The sequence below is a fragment of the Falco peregrinus genome, chromosome 8 (genome assembly GCF_023634155.1).
Source record: "Falco peregrinus isolate bFalPer1 chromosome 8, bFalPer1.pri, whole genome shotgun sequence".
Classification (NCBI taxonomy): Eukaryota; Metazoa; Chordata; class Aves; order Falconiformes; family Falconidae; genus Falco; species Falco peregrinus.
Window position 1 is genome coordinate 60,935,300 of NC_073728.1, and position 25,580 is coordinate 60,960,879.

At 47.4% G+C, this 25,580-nt stretch overlaps 1 protein-coding gene across 3 annotated transcripts in view; it reads left to right on the plus strand.

Annotated features, from left to right (window-relative positions):
- Window positions 1–25,580, plus strand: part of KLHL3 (kelch like family member 3) — a 48,041-nt gene that overhangs the window by 18,412 nt on the left and 4,049 nt on the right. For 2 of the 3 annotated variants that reach the window (XM_055812256.1, XM_055812257.1), the window contains 8 exons: window positions 7,213–7,375; window positions 10,371–10,480; window positions 14,874–14,990; window positions 15,977–16,126; window positions 18,758–18,875; window positions 19,603–19,800; window positions 20,626–20,727; window positions 24,529–24,657. In XM_055812256.1, coding sequence (XP_055668231.1) covers window positions 7,213–7,375; window positions 10,371–10,480; window positions 14,874–14,990; window positions 15,977–16,126; window positions 18,758–18,875; window positions 19,603–19,800; window positions 20,626–20,727; window positions 24,529–24,657 — 1,087 coding nt within the window. The remainder of the gene's footprint in view (window positions 1–7,212; window positions 7,376–10,370; window positions 10,481–14,873; window positions 14,991–15,976; window positions 16,127–18,757; window positions 18,876–19,602; window positions 19,801–20,625; window positions 20,728–24,528; window positions 24,658–25,580) is intronic. The other variant, XM_055812258.1, reaches the window with a different exon arrangement.

Sequence of the window (25,580 nt, forward strand, 5' to 3'; positions counted from 1 at the left end):
GGTCACCAGGAGGTGAGATACAGCGTTACTTCAGTGGGGAACCAGGCTGGAGTTCCTTGCACCTCTGGGATCTTCCATGGCTGGAGGAAAAATGACATTTACACACTCGGGCTGGTCCCTCTTTCTGTGGGACATGTGAAGACTATATCCACATGCTTTCTGAAACGTATGCTTTCCTTCCACGCTGCTGGTGGTTAGGTGGCCCAGAAGCACCCACTCGGCATGTGGGACGTGCTGAGCTCAGGATACCATCTGGTGTGCTGGCCCCAGTCAGTCTGCCTTGAATGAAGCTTGCTTGGAGGGACTACGCGTGCTCTGGCTGTTTTCCCATGAGAACATTTCAGTGCTCGAGTACGTCTGCACCTGGCTGTGAGCAGCGTTGTGGGAGCTGGAGCAGGCTGGAGAGCCCGCTCAGTCCTGCTCCGTGCTGGCAGCGGAGGCTTGCCCAGGAGGTCTATGAAGAAGTCCAGATGTTACCTTTTCTGAGCAACTGAAAAGCTATTTTTATTTGTAATATCTAACCAAAGCGTACCTTCTGTGGCTTAGGGATTACAAAGAGTTAAAGAGCCCTGTCTATGTTTTGGCTTCCATCTCTCAGTAATACTAAGAAAATGTAAGTTTGGTGAACACTAAGGTTTGGGCATAGTTTCCCAATGTAGTAAAGCAGGTCCTTTTACCACAGGTTTTATTTAAATAACCACTCTCTGAGTAACTCTTTCAGCTGGAGATAAATTAATTCATGGGAACTAAGAAATGAAGCTGATCTAATACAAGATTAACTGATTAGTTTAGATTTTAATATGTGTTAAAATGTCCATGCCGAAAATGTTTTATGGAATTTAATATAATTTTGTGATGACACCAATAGAAAGTTTAAACAGGAACTTCCATTCTGTCTCTGGGTGTTCACCCGTGAATAGGTTAATATTCGCCAGGAAGAAAAACTTACAGTAAAGAGCTTTCTGGATTCATTGGAAAGGTTCACATCAGTGAAGGCAAACATGAACAACAAAATGCTAAGCTCCTTGCAGTCTCTGGTTTGGATTGGCAATGTCAGCCCTAGGAAGAAGTGAGGAGGTTTGGTCCCTTGCGCTGTCACATCCTTCTGCTGCGCAGCTTTGTGTCAGCCGCCCAGCTGGAAGGATGCTGCGGCAGCGCCTGTCTGGCTTCAGCAACGTTCCTTCGCAGTCTTGCTTGGGCATGGCAAGACTTTCTCTTTTCCCAGCAGGTATCTCCTGAGGGGGCTGCTATTGCTGTGTCAGGCACTCTGATTTTCTAGCAGGGCAAGGGTGCATTTTTAAAGGTTTTTTTCCAGACTTCCTCAACAGCTGGAAGAAGCGATGTCTGGGCATAGGTGCCAGGTAATTTCATTGTAGGTCCTACAAGAAAAAAGTTTGATAAATGGCAATAACTGAACAGGTGCAGCCAAGCTACCAAAATGTGTGAATAAATGCAAAGACAAGTTTGTATCTTCTTAATGAGCAAAAAAAACCCCAACCAAAAAAACCCAACAGAACTGAAATGAGAAAAAGATGAGCAGTAAATGTAACATGGAATGCAGGAACGTGTGTTCCCAAGTGTGCCTAGCACTTCACAACCAGAAGCCTTTGAACAGTAATTTTGTTGTTTCTTTTCTAAAAGAAACCTGTGTTGTTTGGGTTTTTTTTGTTTTTTTTTGGGTTTTTTTTTTCCCTTTTATGAGCCTGTTATGGCTTTCAGGAAATGAGTCTCTTTTTCTAAGCACGTATTTTTGTAGCTAGTTGTCATTTTGTTGCGCAAAGTGTTTGGTTTTGGTTTTTTTTTTTTCTTTTTTTGTTAGCTTTTTTAAAGGAAGGAAGGATGTATGTATGAAAAGGGTCAAGCCTGTACAGTCAGTTCCAGTCATCATCTGTGTAGTGAATTTACGGGGGGAAATTCATGCATTTTCTCCTCAACAGTGGTCCCAGGTGTGCAGGTAAAGAGGATTTTCAGTCCACTGTAGCTCCATGAAAGACAGCACTGAGCACATGTGGGAGCAAATATGCTCTTCTAGCTCTGGTGGTGGTACGTGAGTGAGAATTGCCCAGACAAATGCATTTCTGCTTTATGCATTGGAACTATTGGAACTTCATTTTTAGAGTGAGATTTCAAGACACTATAGATGCACTAGTAGGAGGCCGTAGGGATGATGAATGATGGAGAGACTTCTGTGCTGAGCAGTGTTTTGCCTCTGAACACATACCTGGGATTTAACCTCCCACTTGTTTGGAAGGCGTGGAGCAGAGGAAGAATTTCTGTCTTCACTGCAGTCATGTTGTAGTCTCAGGAAAAATCCACCCTGGGATTTCTGTCCCTGCTGCCTTCTGTTCCTTTTCTGTTGCACCCCACATCAGGGTTGGTTGTAAAGATTCACATGCCTGACAAAAAAACTCATTCATGTGAAGGTGCAGCTTAACAAATTTATTTGGAAGGAAGTTGTGCCATGCAGTTTCTATAAAAGTGAGAAAAACTAAAGTGAGCGACTCAGGGAAGTTCATAGATGCTTACACGCAGCCCTGGTTGGCTTCCATGGAAACCACGTGCACATGTCCAACAGAGCACAGGACCTGCTGCTCCCTACCTGTACGGAACAGCTGGCTGTGGTAACATACTGGTTCCTTCGATTTTTCAGTTAGGTCTTGATTCTGCAGCTGAACTGGCTGCGTTACTGCTTGCTTTGCAACACTCGTATCAAACCTGCTAGGTCAGTGAAGAGCGATGGGAGCAAAGTCCAGAGATGGATCATCGTGGTGTCCTTCAGCAGAGCTGAAAGAAGAGGAGATTTGGGACCTGGACGTCTCTGGCTGTAGACAGTGAATACAGTCCCTCTCCAACGAGTCCCGCCCACCCTTACTGATGGTCCTTAATTACTTGCAGGCAGCCTGAGAATTACCCTCCCAGTTAAGAAAGTCATTACCATTATGTTGTAATGATTCCCTGGGAAAAGTCCTGATTAACCTGATTTCACAATTAAATTCTTAAAAATGAGGTGCAGTGTACCACGTGTATGATGTGTCCTTGTGTACTATCACAGTTCGAGATCAGACTCTTATAGGAAGAACGAAATCTGAAATGAGCTGTCTGGAGGAAATAGATATTGAAACCGTCAGCTTTGCAGACATAGTAATTATAATAAAAAATGGCTTGAGAAAGGAGGAAAAAGGCTTTGCTAGAAGCTGTAGCATTTCCTTGTCAGAAGCGTGCTGCTGCACCGCAGCTTTCCCTAGGGACTGAGGGCTCCACAACAAGGAAGGAGAGTATCCGTGGCAGATGCAGTTTTGATGATAAAGGGGTGATAAATGGGTCAGTTCATCTCCCTTCCCCCTGCTCGTTCCAGAAGCTGCAATGACAGTAGGTGCAAGCCCCGGCTGAGGCAGAGTGCCTTTCAGGTCAGCTTTGGGAGACGCAATAAATCAGGGCTGCCTTCCTCCCTGGAGCCAAAGCTCCTTGCCATGCATCGCCCTCCCGGAGCGCCAGGCTGGGTGTCAGGGCTGGCTGCTCGGGGGTTTTCCGAGGCCCATGGAAAGTCTTTTAAATTGGATTGGCCTAATAGAAGGGTGAGGAGAAACTTGTGGATGTGGCACCAGAGGACTACGCTGTGTCTGAGGGGTGTGTCTCCATGTTTTCATCCCGCTTTTTAACCAAGGGACGGTGTATCTGCTCTGTGCGGTGACGTTGGAGAAGGTGGAGCAAGCAGGAGGGAAGCTGCGAGTTGCTCCCGTTTTCTCCATTGCCTCTATAATCCCTGGTCCTTCTCCCTGTGCTGGGCACTGGTGGGGCCACACCACGACCCCTGGGGTCAGTGTCGGGCCCCTCACTCCCAGAGGGACGCTGAGGGGCTGGAGCGTGTCCAGGGACGGGCAGGGGGCTGGGGAAGGGGCTGGGGCACCAGCCTGATGGGGGGTGGCGGGGGGAGCTGGGGGTGCTCAGCCTGCAGAAGAGGAGGCTCAGGGGGGACCACCTCACTCCCCACAGCTGCCTGACAGGGGGGTGTAGGCAGGGGAGGTCGGTCCCTTCTCCCAGGTGACAAGTGACAGGACAAGAGGAAACTGCCTCAAGTTGTGCCGGGGAGGTTTAGGTTGGAGATTAGGAAAAAATTCTTCACGGAAAGGGTGGTCGAGCACTGGAACAGGCTGCCCAGGGAGGTGGCGGGGTCACCTGGAGGTATTTAAAAACGGTGTTGATGCAGTGCTTAGGGTCGTGGTTTAGTGGAACTTGGCAGTGCTGGGTTAACAGTTGGACTGGATCTGAAAGGTCTTTTCCAACCTAAATGATTCTGTGATTCTGTGCCTGCTCCTGGCAAGGTTTTGTGGCTCCCTGATCCCATCACACCTGCCTCTGCCTGGGCTGCTGCATCCCAGGTGGAGCATTTAAGTAGAAGCACCGTTGTTCACCCTCTGCACTGCCTGGTAGCGCCTGGGGAGTGATAAAGCCTAATTGCCTTCCTTGCACTGAAAAGCCACATTACAGTAATGTAGTTTTATCTCCCCTACTTGTGCAGTTTAGTGCTCTTCATTTCAACCTGAGTATTTAACCTGCCTTGCAAACACAAAATCTGCTTGTTTCTCTGGTCACGGCTTTCCCTGGGAGGGTGCTTGGGAGCTGTCTCGTTGGGGCAGATGTGCAGTCCCAGCTGTGGCCCTGGATGTGCTGCTGAGGATTACAGCCAGGATGCTTATTTGGCTTCCCATTTGACAAGCTGTCAAAGCTGTTCCTAAGCTTTAATACGTCCACTGCGCTGGGGAAATGCTGCTCTCCCAGTCTTGCAAAGGGAGGAATGGTGTAGGTTAACTTTTGGCCCAGGTTACCTGGGAGGCTGTGTCGGAGCAGGGAAATATCCCCATCTCTGAAGTCTAGCGTTAATGTCCTGCCTATCGAGTGAACCTTACAGCAACACAGAGCACCTTTGGCTGAAAGGTGTTTCTAGTTCAGAGACTATCAAAGTCTGTGAAAGTTTTTAATTGCAACGACAATGTTGTATAAAACTGGAGCTTGGTACAGAATCTGCAGAGCGAGAGAACACAGCTGGTGAACTAGATGGTTATGGATATATATGTATGTGTAGGTATATATACACGCACACACATATACATATATATATGCACACACCCAGGCACCATGGATGAGGTTCTAGACATAACTTACATAACAAAGAAGTTAGACTCAGTAGTAATAGCAGATAATTTTGACATAGATTCAAAAGGCAGCTGGGTTTTGGTATGGAGGCTGATCGGCTAAAGAAGCCAGCTCTCTAAATTGTTCGCAGTGGTTAGAGCTCAAATATAAGAGCAAAATCCAAGCCAAAGTGAGTAACTTGCCTGGATGTTAATGGGCTTGCAGTTTGGTCCTGCTGCATGTTTAGGCAGGGCATTTCCTCTTGTTATTTCTAAAGGAAACAGACTTTGTACTAGCGGATATCCTTTGCTTGCTTTTCGCCTTCCCTGGTAAAAACAAGATGAGCGGTGAGACGTTCAACTGGGAAATAAGAAAGAGAAAACCCAGTCATCTCTTGATAGGCTATTTATATCCTACTTCTGTGAAGGATTATATGATAATGCCCAGTTCCCAATAGCTGCAGTGGTGTAAGGCTCCTTCTACACTGTCCTCTCAAGGCAGCACAAGGCTCTAATAACAGTACTAGGATGGGCAGGGGGCTGCAGCCCGTGGGTATTAGTGACGGTGGTGAGCACCTTCTGTTTTAGAGGCAATATCCCAAAACGTTCAAGGTAAGCAGCCCACCTGGATCTGCTGGCATGCACACTGGGTGGGTGGGCAGTGGACGGAGGAAGCTCTGTCTGGTACATGGCCAGAGGTAGTTTGCAGGGAATCTGACTTCTTTACCCAGCCTTTCTGCACCCCAGGTGCCTTTCTGCTGGTGTAAGGAGATGGTTCAGCTAGGTAGAAAGTGGTGCACAGCTAGGTTTCAAAAATGCAAGAGCGTTTCTATCTTGATTTAATCAAAACCACAAACTAATCTCCTCCTGGCATCAAGAGGCTTGGGCCAAAACTGTCTCCTGAGTTAATTGATTTCTTTTTTTTTATTGTTGGCTGTTGGGGTGGCTGCTTGGCAGCAGCCAGACGCTGCCGTACAGCTGGGCTGGAGCTGGAAAGTGGCTTAGAAAAGACCTGGAGCAGGTTGTGAGTGTCCTGCCCTGATGTGGAATGGGACTGTGAGGGCAGGTGGGCAGGGACAGGGAGGGGACATCTTTTTCCCTTCCCTGCCATCGAGATCCGGGGAGGTGAATGCTCTTAACCTATTGGTTATATTTAACAGCCGCTTATTTTTTTTGAATTGAAAATAATTTTCCGGAAGTCTGTGCTCAGATGGCGAGCACAGATGCCTAGATGGAAGGACATATGTGAAGCAGCCAGAGCTACGGAATTGCTAGGATTAGACACGTCTGCAGTTGCTGTACGACGTAAGGAAGCAGCTGATGTCACAGGCCTCAGAGGTGGTTTTTCCAGCAGATGTCACATTCCTGATCCACTTCTGTCTCCCTTTTCTGCACTTAGTTTTATAGATACAAAGCAGTACCCCATTTTCAGGTGCAGTCATGAAGCACAAGTGTCCACAGCATTTTGTGTGGGTGAAAACGAGGGCTGTTGGTTTGAATAGTTGCCCTCATCTTTCCTGAGAGCCTTGCTGTCCCCAAAACCTGCTTGAGCTTCTGTGCACTCCCTCTCATATACAGCAGTTAGGGCACCTGCTCGCAAGCCAACATGGTTTTGGTTTTTGTTGGAAATAAGAAAGTTCAAGGTTTCAAGGACTGCTGGGCTGTGATGGGTTTTGAGTGTGATGGTAATGCACATAAATAATATCAAGCTCTTCAGGGAAAAAAAAAAATGAATCTGTGTGCAGGACCTGCCTGCAGCAAAGTCAGAAATTCAGGTGCATCTGCGGTTGCTTGTGTTTTGCTGTCACTTTACCTGCCTTGAAGTCTTGTGGGGAGAAGATGTGAGGTGAAGAGCTCTGCTTTTAGCCCAGCATGACACGGCTGGTTCTGTCTTTCAGAGCACGGATGGGGATCTTCTGCACATAGACAGGGCTAAAACTTAACCCTTCATTCTTGTACACCACAGGGAAATTGCATCTGATTCCCTTCTTGTCTGAAGGGAAATTGCATCTTATTTGTGCAAGCTGTGAATCAAACTTTCTTTGTTGTTAACTCTAATTTTCCTTTCTTGCCTTTGCAGGTTTTGTTGCCAGCTGCTAGTTTATTGCAACTGATGGACGTTAGAAAAAACTGCTGTGACTTTCTTCAGTCCCAGCTGCATCCCACAAACTGCCTTGGAATCCGAGCTTTTGCCGACGTGCACGCGTGTACCGAACTGCTGCAGCAGGCAAATGCCTACGCAGGTGAGGGAAGGGTTGTCCGCTTGTTGGGTTAAACCTGCTTCCAGGTACAGCGACTCGTAGGTTGAGCAAGATCAGCACGTCCTGGTTGGTCTCCTTGTGCTTCTGGTATTGGAGCAGAGAAGGGACTACTTGGCTGGGCTGTAGGCTTGTAACTTTCTGTCATGCTGCAAATTGTGAAATGTGGTTTGGCCGCAGGGGAGCACCTAAGGAGGTAAAAAAACCTGATTCCCTGGATCCTAGCCCACAGAAGAGTTCCTTAGTAAGTTCCTAGTAAGCTCTTGGCTGCCTGTTCAATAGCACAGTGTTGGCATGCTGGTGTCCTCCCCGTGTGTGCTGCCCTATGAGAGCAGTAGGCAATGCTGGAATAAATGTGGGAATAAACGACACCGGGCAAAATGAAATCTTGTGAGTGGGAGCATTCAGCTAAAATTGTTACGCAGTTTGAGCCTCTGATCTGTGGAGCAGCGGCCACTTACCCCAAGGGTGAATAGACTTGTTTCCTTGAGAGTGGACGTGTGTGGTTGCAGTAAGTAGGTACAGGCAACAGCTTTCAGCATTCCTCCTCTACGTTGTAAATGTAAAGCTGTTCCCAGTGGCCCTATGCTCTTAGCTCCCCAGTGCTTTCCAGTCTCCTCCGGCAGGGTTGCCCTTGACATCTGCTTGGGAGAAGCTGGTAGTTTTCTCTACTCAGTTTGGGTTTCTGCATTTTTGCCTATTTGTATAGGGAAAAATACACCTGCTGTCTCCCAGAGCACCTGCTCTGTCCTGCAGCATTTTCCTTGGTACGGTTTTGTCCTTAATTGGACCATAAGTAGGCTCAGTGGAATTAAAATGTGCCCACCAAGCCCTCCCCTATTCTCCTGCAAATAAAAGTAAAACCTTTTCAGCTGCTCCGGCTGTATTATCCCCTGGAGGAAAAGGTACTCTGGAAGGAATGGTTAATTGTATAAAGGCTTGCTTGTAATATCTCATTATCCTTGCTTCCAGGCCCTGTTTAATCTTTAACCCAACAAGCAGTGCATTCACTGTATATTTATTTGGTTGTTTGGCAATTAGAAAGTCTGCTTTGTTGTTTTATTGGCCTTCATAAGTCCCAGTTAGTACAACAGCCCATGTAATGTTAATGGAACTCCATTAATAAAAATGCCATTAAAATTCTTTTCACTATGTTGTTTATGTAACAGCATTAAATCAAGACAGAAGTCCCCAAGCCCAAGAGTCCAGGCATGCATGAGCTCAGTTACTTGGGAAATGGTTAGTTCTGGCCACTGGATGACTTCAGTAGGCTGAGGAGCCTTCTCGATACAGGCACAAGTTACTTTAATAAAATCAGTAAATATTTTTACTAGCTCCAACTAACAACAAGAGATCAAATATCTTTCTGCTACCAGATGCCCATCCAGAATGAATAGGGGATTGTGTCCAGAAGTCGGAGTGCATCCAGCTTACTGTGCGGGGAGCGTTTCCTGCTTCTCAAGTACTTGGGGCCAGAAGGGTTCATTAGATCTTATATATGATTTCCAGCATAACAGACTGTTAAACTTTATCCAGATACTGCCGGTTTTAGTCAGAGCCTTTGGCTTAGCTGTGGTGTTTTGGTCCCTGTTAGACCAAGCGGGGTCCATGGTGGGGGAAGCCCTAGTGCCCTCTGCAGCACTGGCATTGGTGCGAAGTTGTTCAGGTGCAATCCCCAAGGAGCTCCCTCTGGAAGTTATGCCAGCTTGTGTCCCTGTGGTGCTGCTTTTTGGCAGGCAAAGCACTTTGCAGATGTGAAAATTAGAGGCAGATCTTGCTGTGGAGGGAGCTCTTTGGGAACGTGAGTCTGAGCTTCTCAAAACTAAAGGGTTAGAGCTTGAAAAAAAGCTGCTTCAGATAAAGTGTCTGAGATTCGTGTTTCTGTATTTCAACCAAAGATAAATGGGACTCAGCAAATGGCAGGTGAGATTAAATTGGCATGTATATGTAACAAATGCTTTCAAAGCTAAAATTGTCTGCAACGGGCTAACAACGGTTTTGACCTAGATAGATTTATTTTCTAGAAAATAATTCTTTCCTAGTGCCCTCTGGCTAGATTTGACAGATTTGATGATCCTTTTTGGACCTGTATTGTAATTGCTTGTAATTCTTCCAGTTTGGGGTTATAAGTAGTGATGTCTATTTTGTTTTCAGGTAACTCCCCATGTTACAAGCATGGAGGGATTTGGAGGCAAAAAGGGAGAAAAAGAAATCTAAACAATTGCAGACTTAAGTGTGAAGGGGCAAAGCTGCTGGGGAAGATGGGTGCTGAGGGTTTGGAGCAGAAGAAAGGTTATTTACACATTTTGGGGAAAGAAGTAAAAGGTGGAAGGAGAGAAGGAGATCTGATCCCATGTACGTGCATGGGACGAGGATCCCTGTTGCCCACCTCTTTGCCTGCCCCCTCGCACATCCAGATTCAGCTGCGTGCCCTGGGATCCCTCACTATTTGCTGCTGAGTGTGTGCACCAAACTGATTCGTGTTAAAAATGGACTTTCCTTTGAGTACCTACTAATGTCGAAGATCCTTGCTGCGGTCTGTCACCCAAGTGTTGAGCAGATCTGATTCTGTCTAGCTTGTTGAAGTTGCTAAGAACTGAAATCTCGAGGTGACCAGGTTATAGAAAGGCATATAGAAAGGTTACTCTAGAAAGGCATTGGCACTTTTCTCAGTTGCCGCTTCTACTCATATTTGCCCCTGGAAGGTACTTAGTGGCTTTGCAGAAAGTTGAGTTCCCATCCAGCGTCATTTATGAAAGTGTCTTGTGGGGTTTGTGTTACTTGAAATAACATCACATTTATTTAATCTGCTCTGATGCTATTTTCTGTTTCTGTTCTGCTGTGCAGTTGCAGTGTGTTGTTTGTCTCGGGTGCTCAGAGCTGTAATAATTGCGGGTCTCTGAATGCTGTAGTCCTTCCATTGACTTGAAGCATGGATTTCATTATAATTTTCTGTTCCCCCTTTTCATTTGTTGAACAGAGCAGCACTTCCCTGAGGTGATGCTAGGAGAAGAATTTCTTAGCCTTAGTCTGGACCAGGTTTGCAGTTTAATATCAAGTGACAAGCTCACAGTCTCCTCTGAAGAAAAGGTACAGTAAATTGTATAGCAACAGTGAATGTAAGAATGCTGGAACGTCTCTAGATCTTACGTCAGGACCTGCTCTCATGTTATGCTCTTAGGGGCCATTTTCCAACAGAGATCGCATGAAAGGAAAAATGAAAAATAACATGAATCCTAAAAAACACATAAAAATGACCCTCACTTGGTTGTTCTTTGCGGGAAGTAATGATTCTCAGATCCATATCACTTCCAAAGCCCCTGGAGGCCGGGACCGAATACCTTCCTTCTCTGGAAAGCTAGGAACCTCCCATCTGCTGTTGTGTAAAGCTCTTATTACCTGCTGTAAAACCTCAAAAAAGGTGAATTTCATTAGGCCAGGGAGGAGCATTGGCTTCTGTTGTATGTCAGGCAGAACGGCTACAACCAGAAAGGAAGGAAACAAACTTTTTTTTCTAACATCAGCGGTGTTTTTAAGGGAAGATGGGGGAAAAAAGGCACCGTTTGATGTTGTGTTGTGGTTGAAATGCTCAGCACATCTTGTGTAGTCCTGGGAAGGTGGCTGACTGGTGGTTGTGTGGTACCTGGTGAACACCAGGTCCAGCCCCTTTCTCCTACTTGGGCTTCTTGCACGACCTGCAGCAGGTTTCTGGGGAGAGGTGTGTGCCTCGAGTCCTTCAGCTCGCTCCACATTGTCCTGCGGGGAGATGGACGCCCGTGGGAGGCTTTGGGAGAGCTTGAGGATTACGTGGCTAGTAATTTCAGGACCCGTGTTGAATGCCTGTGTTTTGGTGGGATGGGGCTGGACCTGGGTGTGCTTGGTCCTGCTGGTCTGCGCTGGGCTGGTCAGGCTGCACGTCCAGGTGCGTGCACCCATCCTGCCCGGCCCCTCCGGGCTGCAGGCATGCAGGTGCTTGGGTGCCCATAGGGACCGTGAAGCTTGCCAGAAAACCTGCACCATGTGAGGTGTGAACGCAGCGATGCTTCATTCAGATCCTGAGCCAGCAAACTCGGAGGCTCCGGGAGCACGTTTCCGCAGACGTGGGGCTCAGCGTGGGCGTCTCAGTGGGGTGCTGTGAGGTACCACATGGGCAGGGCCACAAAGGGGGAAAAACAAATGGCACAAACCTGCAGTAGAATCGCTTTGCATGAGCCAAGCAGCCTGCAAAGGGAAGTGCAAGTTTAGTGACGAATTTTTCCAGTCCTGTGCAGCATTGTTGAAAAGCTTTTATTGGCCTTGTGCCCAGGGAAATCAAAGCACTCCCTCCCTCACCCGAGCTTTATACAATCAAACCCAGTATTTCTTTAGCTGGTTGTGAAAGTTGAGAATGCAAGGCAGTGGAAGGAAATGTAAGCATAAGCTGCATGTTCAGAACAACAGATACAGAAGTCTGGAGAGAGGCAGAGAATGGGGTTGGAAAATAAACATGAAATATGTGCTGGAGTCCAAAGAAGTGCTGAAAATTGAGGACAGACTTGTAGGCTGCTGTTTTATGTTGGCTTCATGACAGACAAGCAGTTTTCCTGACCTTTATCCTTCCTATCTGCTAATGCATGAAACTTATATTATAAAGAAATAAATATGTATATATATAAAAGTGTATATATGTGTGCATATGTATCTATGCATTCATTCACATCTATCTAGCTACGTGTATGCATGTGCCCCTGTGATGGATAGATAACTATTTTTAAGCAACAAGATGTTGTAAGTAGTCAAATACTTCAAACATCTGAGAGCTGAACTGTCACAGCCAGATGTCATGAGAGGCTCTCACCGTGTCTCGTGCACGTTCTGCAGCCTGGGAGCCAGAACGTTGCCGTCCCTGGGTCACTGGAAAGTGTTATAGCCCAGTCCTGCCAGGGCCAGCCATCCAGAAGGGGCTCCTGCTAACTCAAAACAGTGATGAAATAAATTTTTTTTAAAGGATTGGGATTTTTGGATTGGGGATTTCACAGAGTCCATTAATCGCCTCGTCGTCTCACACTGCTAACATGCAGTAGAAGCTGATGCACGGTTTGGTCGTCGCTCCTGGGAGTATCTAACAACTGGATTTTTGGCTGAAGAGACTGGGAAAACATCTGGGCTTGCCTTTTGCTTAGGTAGGGTGCAGAAAGGGAATACTCCAGGCTTTTACCCTTCTATTCCATAGAGTAGGAAATCTGCTTCTCCCAAGCTCGGGACTGCTCCTACAGCCCGGCAGGTGCCAGCCGCCCGCTCAGCCCGTGCCTCTGCTGGGAATAAAGCCGTGTGGGTAACTGCTTCATTTCATCACACCCTGGCAGCGGGTCTCGCTTGGCTGGAAAAACCCGTCTCCTGGGGGAGCGGCAGCAGCTGCTCAGGGTCTGCAGCGGGCACGGTGTGCCGAGGGCGGGCATGGCAGCGGTGGAAACAGATGTGGCCTTTAAATAGAGATATTGCTGTCTTGGATTAAGATTTCCACCCCCCCACCCCCCTTCTCAGAAAATTAGGAATCGTAGCCAACGGGAGGTGCCAGAATCTGATTTGTTTAAAAAATTCTGTTATTTTTAGAGTAGGCACAGCAGGGTATCATCAGTGTATGCCTAACCCAGGAGCGGTCTCCAGCACTGAGGAATCTGTTTATTCCTCGTGCCCATTTGCTTTTCCTTCCATTAAGACTCGTTCACTGTCATCTCGGTCGGTAGCTGGGCCTGTCCCCGTCCTGTGACCTGGTCTGTAGCTCAGCATTTGTGCAGGAGGGGTTAATGAAAAGCGTGTTTGTTGGCTAAACAGTTGCTTTATGCTCCTTCCAGGCTCATTTGCAATCAAAAATCTCACAACCACCTAAGTTTCTACTTTAAATGCCTTGTAGCCACAGTGAAATTGTTTGTTTGTTTATTTTCATTTAAAAATACTTAAAGGTTCTGTAGCAGTTACTTCCCTCTGCATTTGCTGGGGTATGATTACACAGCTCCCTGTTGCTTAAATCCTCATTGCAGTGTCCTGAATTCCAAAGAGTTTGTTTGTTGGCATAGGAAATGAGGCTGGTGCTTTACTGATTTTTTTTTTTTTTTTAAATATATGGTTTAGCCTAAGAGGAAGAAACCCCTTTCCACTCTGGCCCTGCTCTGTGGGAGGACGCGTCAGCGGTGCCTCCTGCAAATACATTGGCCAGCAAAAGCTGGGGACTGAGAGGTGGTGCCCTCAGTTCTGGTTGATTTTGTCAAATTAGAGACCTTGGACCGAACAAAATGGTTTCTTGGGGAGTGATGGAAGGGATGGAAAGAAAGAAAAAAATATCTGTGCAAATTGGCCTGGCCATTGGGTGACCCTGGAGGGAAGCTGAAGCCAAGGGCACTTGCTGAGCGTGCTGGGGCAAAGCCAGCGATGCTTTTCGGGACAAGCACGGGAGGGCTGGGGTGTGTGGGAGAGGGCTGTGCTCAGCCCCCTCTGAGTAACTGGGTTGCAGGAGCGCTTGGGGAGTTTTGCCTGTAGATGTGAGTTAAGGGTCAGAATTTAATTCTGCCTCTGTGGGGAAACTCCACTGCAACAATCCAGGTCCTGCCACGCAGCATCAGCCCCTCTCCTTGCCTTGTCTGGTGGTTCGGGAATCCTCTCCTGCTCCCAGTGACATTTTTAGGGCTTTCTTCTGGGAGGAGTGAGGCTCGCAGTTATGTAAGTTATATAAGCACATGCATATTCATACGGGAGCCCACGTAGGATGCTTCTGCCTCATGCAGGGCTCTGCATGGCTCCTGCTGTGTGGGGTTGTTTGTGAGCTGTCCGTCACACAGCAAAGTTTGGATGCTTATCTGAGCTGGTTGGATCTGGGAGTTAAACTAAGATTTTGGTTCGGACCAGGAGTCCGGTGTGCCCTTGTTTCCCAGCTGGAGGATCTGGGTATTTTTAGCAGTGAAACACATGCGGTGCAGAGGCTCTGTGGCTGCAGGCAGGGGTTTTCCTGCGTGTGTGGTGAACTTGTCCGGAAGATTTTTTGGGTTTTTGTGGGGGGGCAATGCATGACCAGTGCAGTGATTAAATACGATGGTAAGCATAGTGACTTACTGTGTGGCCAGGCTCCTTCGAGAGGGGAGATCTCCGTTCCCAGGAGTAATCGTTGTGGGTGATTTCATGAATAACGTCCAGCAGGCTAATTAAGTTTCCTGGCTGCCTTCCAGTACTAATGTCCAAGAGGTATACAATTGTCCTGGCCACATGCTTAGCTTTGAGAGTGATACAGCACTTCTAGATGTGAAGTTGCTTATTAATATGCATGGTCAGCTCACCCCTTTGCTGCCGTGGTGCTTGTGCTCTGTGCATAGTCACGACTTTCTCACCTGTTTGATAGAGATCTTGCACCTCCTTCTTTCAGTACCGTAAAATCACAATGCTTCTGATTTTGGGTAGGTGACTGTGCGAGCCAGTTCTCTCTTCGCTGTTTAATTGTACTTTATCTGTGTAGGTCTTTGAAGCGGTTATTTCTTGGATAAATTATGAGAAGGAATCTCGCTTAGAGCACATGGCTAAACTGATGGAGCATGTTCGCCTGCCCCTTTTGCCCAGAGATTATCTTGTACAGGTTAGTCTGCAAATAAGTAATTAATACTTGCACTTAAGCTGCTGGTAGCTTCTTAATTCAATGGCATGGCTGTTTGTGTCTGAGATGGGTAATTTGGCATGTTGCTGAGTCTGTAAACAGAGGTATAAAAGGAAGATCTGGGTGGACTCCGAAATCAGTGTGTGTGTGCAGAAACCTTTTTGTAAATGTGACCTGTGCTCTGCCAGGCAGTGCCGAGAGCAGAGCTCCTGCTCCTCTTGGTGGAAGCATTTAGAAGTTAGTATGTTGGGATTTTTCACCCTGAAAATACCCAGGTGGTGGTGTTACAAGCTTGTGTGGTATTTTTCCCTAATGCGCAGGTAAATTAGCTTGGTGAAAATATATCACGTGCGATAATTTTGGCTTAAGATGTGTGCTGCGCATAGAGATGGGTCTGTGTGACTGGCAGGTGAGATGCTCGCTGGCGGTCTGACTTAGAGAGAATCAATCCCCAAAGAAGGGGTTGACATACAGGCTCTTTGACTACTGTGCTTTTATCACGTGTCTAAAAAAAGCAATACAATCAAAGTAAAATTGGTATTCACAAGACGAACCCATCATGTGTTTTTTCCCCTCTCTTAACTATATTCTCTGATTGAGTAAACGGTGTTGCCTCTCCTTAAAAATTCTGACTCAAATAAAAGAAATTAACTTGCTTTGTACCCAGGTTCCTGGTGAATTCTCCTGCTGAATTAAGTGTCTGGCAGAGGGTGGTAAAATAGAGGGAGCACTGCTATGCATGAGTGATACTGGAAAAACGTGAGAAGCTTGGATGTTACTGCATGTGTTTCTTTGGGAAGAGCTGGAAGTCTGTGTGTGTCCTCTGTGTTTTGTTTTTTTTTTTTTAAATATATTGGTACTCTGGAAGAGAAATTCCAGGTTTCATGTTCTTTCCACAAAGCTCCTTGTGACCTGTGCCACCAAGTACTTCAGTTTAAATGATCTTTCATGTGTGTGCGTCTTCTCAGACAGTTGAAGAAGAAGCTTTAATCAAGAATAACAACACCTGTAAAGACTTCCTTATTGAGGCCATGAAATATCATTTGCTTCCTCTGGATCAAAGGCAACTGATCAAGAATCCCAGAACAAAGCCAAGGACTCCCGTTAGCCTGCCAAAGGTAAGCAGGGTCTCTCGTTTCGTGTCACCTCACACCATATTACTGATGGCATTTTCTGTCTTTGAAAGGAGCTTGTGTACTCGCCACATTAATTCTTACTAACTCCATCATCGTTCTTTGAAGTGTTTTACTCCCTCCTCTGGTATCGCTTATGTCCACCACAGATAGGTAATTCGGTTGGACAAACTTAGATAAACCCTTAGCAGAAGCAATATCTCTGCTCCCAGGGGCAAGATCTGCCCTTGAATCATTTCGTCAGCCACAAGTGGTTTTGTGAGCGGCTGTTGCTCCTGGAGCTGCGGTTGGGGAATTGCTGCCCTGTGGAGCGGCAGCGGCAGCAGCTGCCTGGAGCGCCGGGGGGGTCGGCTGAGGTTTCTGCAGCTGGTAGCACCATCGTGGAGCCCTGCTGAGGGGGGGTCGCAGCCAGGTGTCTTTCCTTTTCCCCGTATCCATCATCAGAAGCCAGGCCAGCAGGAAACAACGGCACCCAGACCCGCGGGCAGGAGGTCTGAAGCGATAGATTCAAAGCAGCTACTGAATAAACGATCCTTGTTACTCCCTGCGTTTATCCTGCAGGCGTGTGATGCTCTGTCCGCCACTTTATTAGTGAAGAAAAAAGTGACAACAGAAACTATTTTCCCTGTGCCCCAGGGATAAATGCGCTTTGGCACGATGTCTCTCAAGAGACTGCTGCTGAAGTTATCATTAAACATTTCGGAGATTGTAAGATGTCAAACCCACAATGTATTATTTTTCTAAGGACAAATCATAGGGAGCTTGGTTTGTGGCATGGTGTGTGAGATCCACGCTATGAGGGACTGTTCAGATGTTCAGATATTGAACTGTCCATTGAGCAATCATGGTTCTGCAGCGTGTCAGCGTGTTGTGTCCTTTCCACCTGCTGGCGCTGAGATGAAGTTGGTAGAACGTGACTTTGGGGGTACCATGAAGGGATGATGTGACCCTTGTTCAATGGCTAAAGTAGTTAAGGATAAAATGAACAGTGAACCAGCGAGTTCAGAGGTCTTCAACAACTTCTGTAGTGTAACCTCTAAGTACAAACCCAAATCTTCTGCAGGTCTCTCCTGCCGCCTTTTTAACTGTAAAGAAAGGGGGGAAGGTGATGATCTTCCAGCAATCCTATTACTGAGAAACTTTCATCTGGTCTGTTGCTCCCACTGGTGAGGGATTACCGTCTGCTGTGAAATCTCTTAATTCTGTAATCATGTGAAGCTCTGCAGCTTTCCATGGAAGACTGTTACACAACTAGTAGTCAGGCTGCTAATTTAGACTTTGTTTGCTTTCTAATGTCACGTTCTCATCTTTGTACATCAAACAGTCCACTATTTTCTTAACTTCAAATTCTTTAAATTGCTGTCTAGCTTTGTACTTTTTTAAAGCAACCGTGATTGGAGTTGAGCTCATTACCCGAGTGACCTCAAGTGACAATCTTATCCCCTCAGCTACTTGCAGCCACTGTGCAGAAGCTAAAGCTTGTTTCCCGTCTACTCTGGATATATTTGAAGCCCTGTTATCTTGCTTCTAGCTCCTTGGCCTTGTAAAAACCAGGTTGTTTTGGGTAATGTTTGCTTCTGCCAATTTGCTGTGATAAGGGGAACTAATCCTCCCTCTCGATAGGTCAGCAGGGTCGAAGGAAATGTGTTCAGAACAAAGTGCGCAGGTCGAGCAGTGTGTAGGTGCAGGAGGTCTGGACTCTGCCTGTGCACGTGCCCAGCTGGGGCTCAGCAGCGATGGGCAGCCCTCGAGCACTGAGGTTCAGGCTCCTGGGACCACTATCCCTGGACAAGTCAGTGAATCCATGGGGAGTTTGTCTTCTGGCGGCAGACAGGGCAGATTTGGGAAGGAGCACGCTGTGTGCTGTTCAGGTCTTCTCGCTTTTCCGCCAGCGTCCACCTCTTGCCATTGCTGGGAATGGAGTCTGGGGCTGGATGGACCTTCAGCCTGAGCTGGCAGAGCGCTTCTCACACTCCTGAGATTGCCCTTGATCACCTCACATAGATCTTCCCTGTCTGTAAAGAATTTAGGGTTTAATTACCGGATTTGCATCAATACATGTTGCAGCCAAAAGCTTTAATGAAGCTGACAAATCACTTCCTTTGGCAGCCCAGCACCCCGGGTCTTAATAGTCCTGGTGATTTCCCCGAGTGTCGTCTTCCCCGCAGGTGGCAATACAGCTGTCAGGTTTTATTTGCTAAGTGGCATCGATTATTTTTAGCACCACCATGGAGATAATGACTAAACAGTGGGCTGGCTGTGGAAATTACACTGGGATCTTCTTCACTTAAAAATACTTCTGCAGCGAGTCTTGCAGAAGTGTGCTGTGGTGTCAAGCAGTTTTGTGTTTCATGGGGAAACGGGGCAGGTTGCCCACGTTGGAAATGGTGAGGAAAGGTTAGGGGGCTGCCATACTTACTGTGCACTACAGTGAAGGTAACTTTTTTCCCCCTCGGAATAAATTGACTTAAAGAAGTGTTGCTGCAGAGGCTTCTAGTGGGCTTGCAGCATGTTTTTGGCAGCTACCCTTGACCAGATGTGGTGGTGGTTCCTTTGCAGAGAGCAGCTGCCTGGGCTGGTGTCTGAGGTTTCCTAGTTCTCGTCTTCCTTCTCCAGGTGATGATCGTGGTGGGTGGGCAAGCGCCCAAAGCCATTCGCAGTGTGGAGTGCTATGATTTTGAGGAGGAGCGGTGGGATCAGGTTGCTGAGCTTCCCTCCCGGAGATGCAGAGCAGGTAAATGGGAAAGTTTGCTGCAAAACCTTCTTTGTTTTACTAGTGCAGCTCTTCAGTGCTGGATGGATGTTCTCAGTCATCCCTTCAGCCTTCCTCTGTGCTCCTGGCCTCATGCAGCTCTTTCTTTTTGCCATTCCTTCCTCCTCTTTCCCTACAGACATGTGTCCTTCTCATTCAGGTGGATGCCCTGCTTGCTGGTGGGGTTGCTCCTGTCTGTCTGTCTTTCATCATCTCTCTCCTGGCTGCTCCTCCATCAGTGTTTCCCCTCCTCCTCCTGTCCTGCTGGCCTGGCAGCCCACAGGGATCCAGTTTTCCTTGCTGGTTTCCTCATGAAAATTAAAGGAGCTGAGTCAGTCCCTCTCAGTGCTGTAGAGTGGGTGATGGAGAGCAGATCTGTGAGTTAGGAGTGTTGCTCTGAAGACATCCAACAGGGTTGTGAATGCGGATCACCATTTGCTGTTCCCGCTGGCTCAGAAAACTACTCATTCAGGTGTGAAATCCATCTGTCCCTTATGTTGCCACGTATTTATGTACATTTCACCTTCCGTATGACACTATGTTTTATCATACTTGGCTCCAATGCTCTTAACCTGCAGAAAATGCCAAAGACTTGCCCACGTTCTGCTCTTCCCTGCTGTCCTACCTGCTCTGACAGACATCTGATGAGACACGCTTCCCGTACTGTTTGTAAAAGCTCCGTAAAAAAATCTCTCTCCTCTTTTGTCAGGTGTGGTATTTATGGCTGGCAATGTTTATGCTGTCGGGGGCTTTAATGGATCTTTGAGGGTACGGACGGTTGATGTGTACGATGGCGTGAAGGACCAGTGGACATCCATAGCCAGCATGCAGGAAAGACGAAGCACTTTAGGTGCAGCTGTGCTCAATGATCTCCTGTATGCAGTGGGCGGCTTTGATGGCAGCACCGGTAGGTGACTGAGCAAAAACCACCAGGCACTGCCTGACTTGCAGAGATGTTTTCAGAGACGCCTGCAAAGACTGCAGAGCTTTAGTGATGTTTCTGTGCCCTTCCTCTATGATTTTGTAGAGAAAGAGCCAGAGGCTGGCCTCCCTGCGTGTTACAGCTTGCCACGTGCGTGTTATGGCGCATCAGTAATTGCAGAGAAGTTCACCCGGGTCTTTTTCTTTAGTGATACAGTTCTTGCAGTCTCATTCTCTGTATGAATATGCTTTTTCTGGGCTGAAAAGGGATTTTTCCTTGTTTTAGTTAAATTTTTCATAGCGACATGAATAAAGTGTCAGCAAGGCATCTTATGGGGTATGTGTGCCTGGGATTTGTCTTGGCATAACTGCATGTTTAGATTCACACCTCTGCTGTAGAGCTTTGCCACTTGGTTAAGCCCTGAACTATTTCAGCTGGTGATGAGTATGATGCAACAGGGTCTGGGGGAAGTTTTAAACCTTTGCATGGACATTTTGTAATGCTTGAAAGGACGTGGGACATTTGGCCTTGGAATCTGGACTCTGCTCCGTCTTGGTGTCCCCAGCGCATCAGAGGGGCAGCAGTCCCAGGGCAGGGGCGATGGGGTAACAATTTTTCCAGCTGCTGAAGAAGTGGCACTGACGCACTGGTCACAGCCTGGAAGGCAAGGGACTAGAAAACTGGGCTGCAGGAGTGTGGGGGGAATTACGGGCTTGGGAGGAGGTAGAAGGCAGATGAAAGTGCAACACCAATCTTTTTTTCTTCTCTTTTTTTTTAATTAGAAAACCTGTGTATCCCCTTTTTAACTAGGTCTGGCATCAGTTGAGGCCTATAGCTATAAAACCAATGAGTGGTTTTTTGTGGCTCCCATGAACACAAGAAGAAGCAGTGTTGGAGTTGGAGTTGTGGAGGGTAAGAAAATCAGCAGCTGTTTCCATCAAGCTAATGTTACTGTGTCAAACCGAAGCCTGAACGGTTAAGTGCAATAGGAGGGAACTGCAGGAACTGTTCTCTAGACCAGTTGGTAAAGATTTATTTTATGTGACGTAGTTGCTGCAGCTTTTTCCATTCTCCTCTTTATCTTAGTGAAAAATCATGTGTTGCTTTCCAAGAGCCTCAGACCCATATCAGACCAGCCCATGCCTCCTGTGAATGCCATTAGGTGTGTGCAGGTTTCTTTCAATCCTTATTCTTCCTGGGCTGCTTCTGGCTGGTGAAAACCAATGGCATTGTGCAGTGAATGCTGTTGCTATCAGCAGATAGTGTGTGGATGGAGTACCCATCACAGAAAATCTGCTCAGCGAGAGAAACAGGAGCATAGTTCATCCCACGGCCCCAAGCTGGTGGTTTGGCAGGAATACTAAAACCTGTGTTTATTGACATCAGGCTCGCCGGCATGCACAGCACGCTTTGCTCTGGTTCGTAAACGAGCAGGGGCTGACGGCAGCAAACACTGGTGCTGTGGCAGCTCGGGAGGCAGGCGGGTGGGTGACAGGGCGCTTGGAGGGATGGGGGCAGCTGATGGCACCTGTGTGTCAGCACCAAACGCCAGTGAGCTGGAACTGAGCAGCTTGGTTTGGATCCGGGAGAAAGGGATGCTGAAGTAGGGATCTTTCCCTCCCTTAGCAAAATCAGTTGTGAAGCGAGTTAAAGGTTTTATTTGACCTTGTCTTCAGGGTGATGTAGCAGTTTCCAATTCGTATGGTGCAGAGCAGCCGCTGGCAGAAGCCTTGTCATAAACTGTGCTTTGAAGTGGTTTGGTTTGACCTGTTTGAATGGGGAATACATGAAATGTGTTTATGTACGTGAAATGTGTTTGTGAGAAGAGGGAGGGAGACAAAGTCAGAATAAATAGCAGTGGTTGTGCTAAATTTGCGTATTTGTTTAAGAATCATCTCCTTCAAAATCGGCCCATGTTTGTGAAATGCTGGGCTGCTGATAGTTACTGGGATTTGCTAAAGGGATTTGAATGCAGAACAAATACTAGGTATGTACCTGAGATGCATTTCTGTGGACAGGTTTTCTACTGGAGAGATATGAAATCCTTATCCTTGGCTTTGTTTGAGAGTGCAAATAAATGTTGCACATGTTGGAGTCCGTGAAAAAAGAAAAGAAGGAGGGCATGTGATGGGCAAGAAGAGCTGATCATATTGGTACCGGGGACAAGTTGCAGCCTGCAGCTAATCTGCAGTGTTCATCTGAACGTGGTGAAGATTGATCTGATGTCTGTGGGTACTGAAAATATCTAAGAATTGGTGCCAGCCAGGGAACTTTGTCTTGTCTTGCTTGGTCTGGCGCTCTCGCCTTGATTCATCGACTAACACCGAGCGGCTTGAACCAACAGCACAAATAAGAATTTGAAATGTTTATAGAGGCAGGAAGATGCAGAAGGAGCACAGTTGTTGACTTGATCCTTGCAGACCTCTCCTAAGGATCACAGCCTGAGGAGGCCATGAGTGGAGCTGAGAGAGAAAGAACAGAGCTGGCATGTTCTTGGAGCCTTGCAAACATCAAGGAAGCAGAGAATTGCATAGCTTGTTTGTGACCAGGCTCTGCTGTTACGGATTCAAAATTGGTCTTATTCATGGGTTTTGCCTAAAAATTTGGGTTAGAATTTTCCTGTGTATTTGTTGAACTTTATTAATGGTTGGTTGTTGTAGTGTCTAGGAGGTGTGGTCTTGAACCAGAATGCCTTTGAGCTAGGTGCTCTATCTAGTAAAGGAGCACAGAGAAAGGCTGTCTGCCTGGAGAGTTTACTGCCTAAATGCAAAACAAGCTGCTAGGTGATATGGGGAGATGAGGCAAGAGTATCTGCCAGGCCTGTGAACAGAGGATGTGGTGGAACATCAGCCTTGTTTCATGGATGGTGTAGTCTTGTGACATCTGATTTTGCTTCTCCAGTGTCCTGGTTTCAGCTGGGATAGCGTTAACTTTTCTCATAGTAGCTAGCTCAGTGCTGTGGTTTGCATTTGGCGTGAGAACAATGTTGATAGCACACCGATGGTTTTAGTTGTTGCTGGATCATGGTTATACCAAGTCAAGGACAAGGACAGTGAGAAGGCTGGAGGGGTGCAAGGAATTGGGAGGGGACACAGCCGGGACAGCTGACCTGAGCTAGCCAAAGGGCTGTTCATACCATATCACGTCATGCTAAGTATATAAGCTGCAGGAAGAAGGAAGCGGGGGACGTTCGGAGTGATGGTATTTGTCTTCCCAAGTAACTGTTACCTGTGATGGAGCCCTGCTTTCCATTAGGTGTGTGCAGGTTTCTTTCAATCCTTATTCTTCCTGGGCTGCTTCTGGCTGGTGAAAGCAAATGGCATTGTGCAGTGAATGCTGTTGCTATCAGCAGATAGTGTGTGGATGGAGTACCCATCACTGAAAATCTGCTCAGCGAGAGAAACAGGAGCATAGTTCATCCCATGGCCGCAGGCTGCTGGTTTGGCAGGAATACTGGGGTGGCTGAGCACCTGCCTGCCGATGTAAAGTACCCCATTAATTCCTTGTCTTGCTTTGCTTGCATGCACAGCTTTTGTTTTCCCTATTAAACTGTCTTTATCTCAACCCCCGAGTTTTCAAACTTTTACTCTGCTGATCCCCTCCCCCATCCCACTGTGGGGGGAGTGAGCGAGTGGCTGCGTGGGGCTTGTTCGGCAGCCCAGGCTAAGGTCCTTTTTGGGCACCCACCCCCAGGAAAGCAGGGCTCCATCACCAGTAGCGGTTACTTGGGAAGACAAACACCATCACACTGAACGTCTGCTGCTTCCTCCTCCTTCCCCCAGCTTATACACTCAGCATGATGCTATATGGTGTGGAACAGCCCTTTGGCTAGCTCGGGTCAGCTGTCCTGGCTGTGTCCCCTCCCCATTTCTTGCACCCCCCCAGCCCTCTTGCTGGCAGGGCCCAAGAAGCTGAGAAGTCCTTCAGCCAGTATAAACATCACCCAGCAGCAGCCAAAACCATCAGTGTGCTGTCAGCTTTGTTCTCACACCAAATCCAAACCACAGCACTGCACCAGCGACTCAGAAGAAAATTAACTCTCGCAGCTGAAACCAGGACACCAGGTCTCACTATCTGTATGTTATGTCATTGAGTTGAGGTAGGAGGACAGACATGCCGTGCTGTGAGGGTCTCCCATGGTATCTTCTGTGTCGTGGTCACTTGTAATGAGTAAGCAGGCTGGCCTCAGCTGTGCTAGCAGCGTTGGTTGGTTTTGATTTAGTCCAAGTTCTTCAAAATCAGGTCTAGGTTTCCATGCAGGTATTGTATTAACACAAGAGGCTATTGCATATTTATTGCTCATGTGATATTGTAATTAATGTACAGTATCGACCTTTGACAGCACACCTTGCTTTGTGGCACTCAAACAGAAGGAAACGCTCGATCAGCAGAACGCGCTTTGATGTTACCTCTTCTCCTGGGCTAACAAGTCATTTGGAAAACCCTCTGGGCTTTTGGGTTCTAATGAAGTTGTGTTGTGTTGTTGCCGTGCCTTAGTTGACAGCTTTAACAGCTTTAAAAACAGTCCCACCCCGTCTGCCAGTCCACTTCAGATCCTTTTGCTAGGATTTTCCCCAGACATCCCAGCAGGTTTAGCCACGTCTCCCAGGGCCTCCCTCAGCCAGGATCTGTCCTCACCTGGGGCAATCAGGCGTGATGGTAACGTACATCAGTTGTAGCTGCAATGCCAATGCCAACATGTGTCTCTTCCAGGTAAGCTGTATGCCGTGGGGGGTTACGATGGAGCGTCCCGTCAGTGCCTTAGTACCGTCGAGCAGTATAACCCAGCCACGAATGAATGGACCTACGTAGCCGACATGAGCACTCGACGCAGTGGTGCAGGTACCGCCTCCGAGATGTGTTCCTAAGAGTGATGATCCATGGGTTCTCCTTTGCTCATGGAAGGGAAGGGAAAGTGTGATTTGGCATTGCTGGGCTGGCAAATGCAACCTGTTATTTCCCACTCTTCCCATGAGGGAAAAAAAACATAACTGCTTGGAAGCTTTCAGCAGCTCTCCTGACTTTGTTAAAATCTGCCAAACTGAAATTAATTTCTGGATTAATGAAATAATGTTCAATGTTTCTAAGTAGCCTCGCTAACAGATGCACCTCACTTGCAAGCAAAAAGTTGTCTTTCCAAATCGCCAGCTGCAGGCTCAGCCGGGGACTGGAAAGTCAAGCTGCACTTCCTTCTCTCCTGTCATTTGGGGGCTGTCAGATGGATTTTCCTTTTGGATTTTCTCTGCAAACATCTAGTGGGTGCTTTGCAGCACACAGCACATCTACACTGGGTGATGTGCAGACCCAGGTAACAGAATTCATCTTGGGTTGCCCCTGCTAAGCTAGTTTTTAGTGTATCTTTTGCTGGCAAAAGTTGGTGATCCAGAGGATTAGAGGGAAGGGCTTGTTAAAAAGGGATTATATTCCAGTCTGTATTTCTGACCTACTCTGTGACGTTAGGCCAGGTAGGCGCTCGTCCTCTCTGTGGCTGTTCCTCTCTCAAAGGGATAGAAGCTCTTACCCATTGTGTTTAAGATCATCTTCAGGTGAAAGGGAATGTGTCAATGCTGGTCTTACTGCTCAGTGTGTGCAGCAGGTCCTCCCTGATGTCGAATTGTGCAGTTCTCATTGTGCAGCCGCCGAGCCGGGAGGCTGCCCTTGGCATGGGGGCTGCGGCGACCCTGCCAGGTTCAGCTGTGGGGGGAATTCCCTTCTGAGCTGGGCTGTTCAGAGGCTGCTCTCTACACACCATCCCTCTGCCCTCA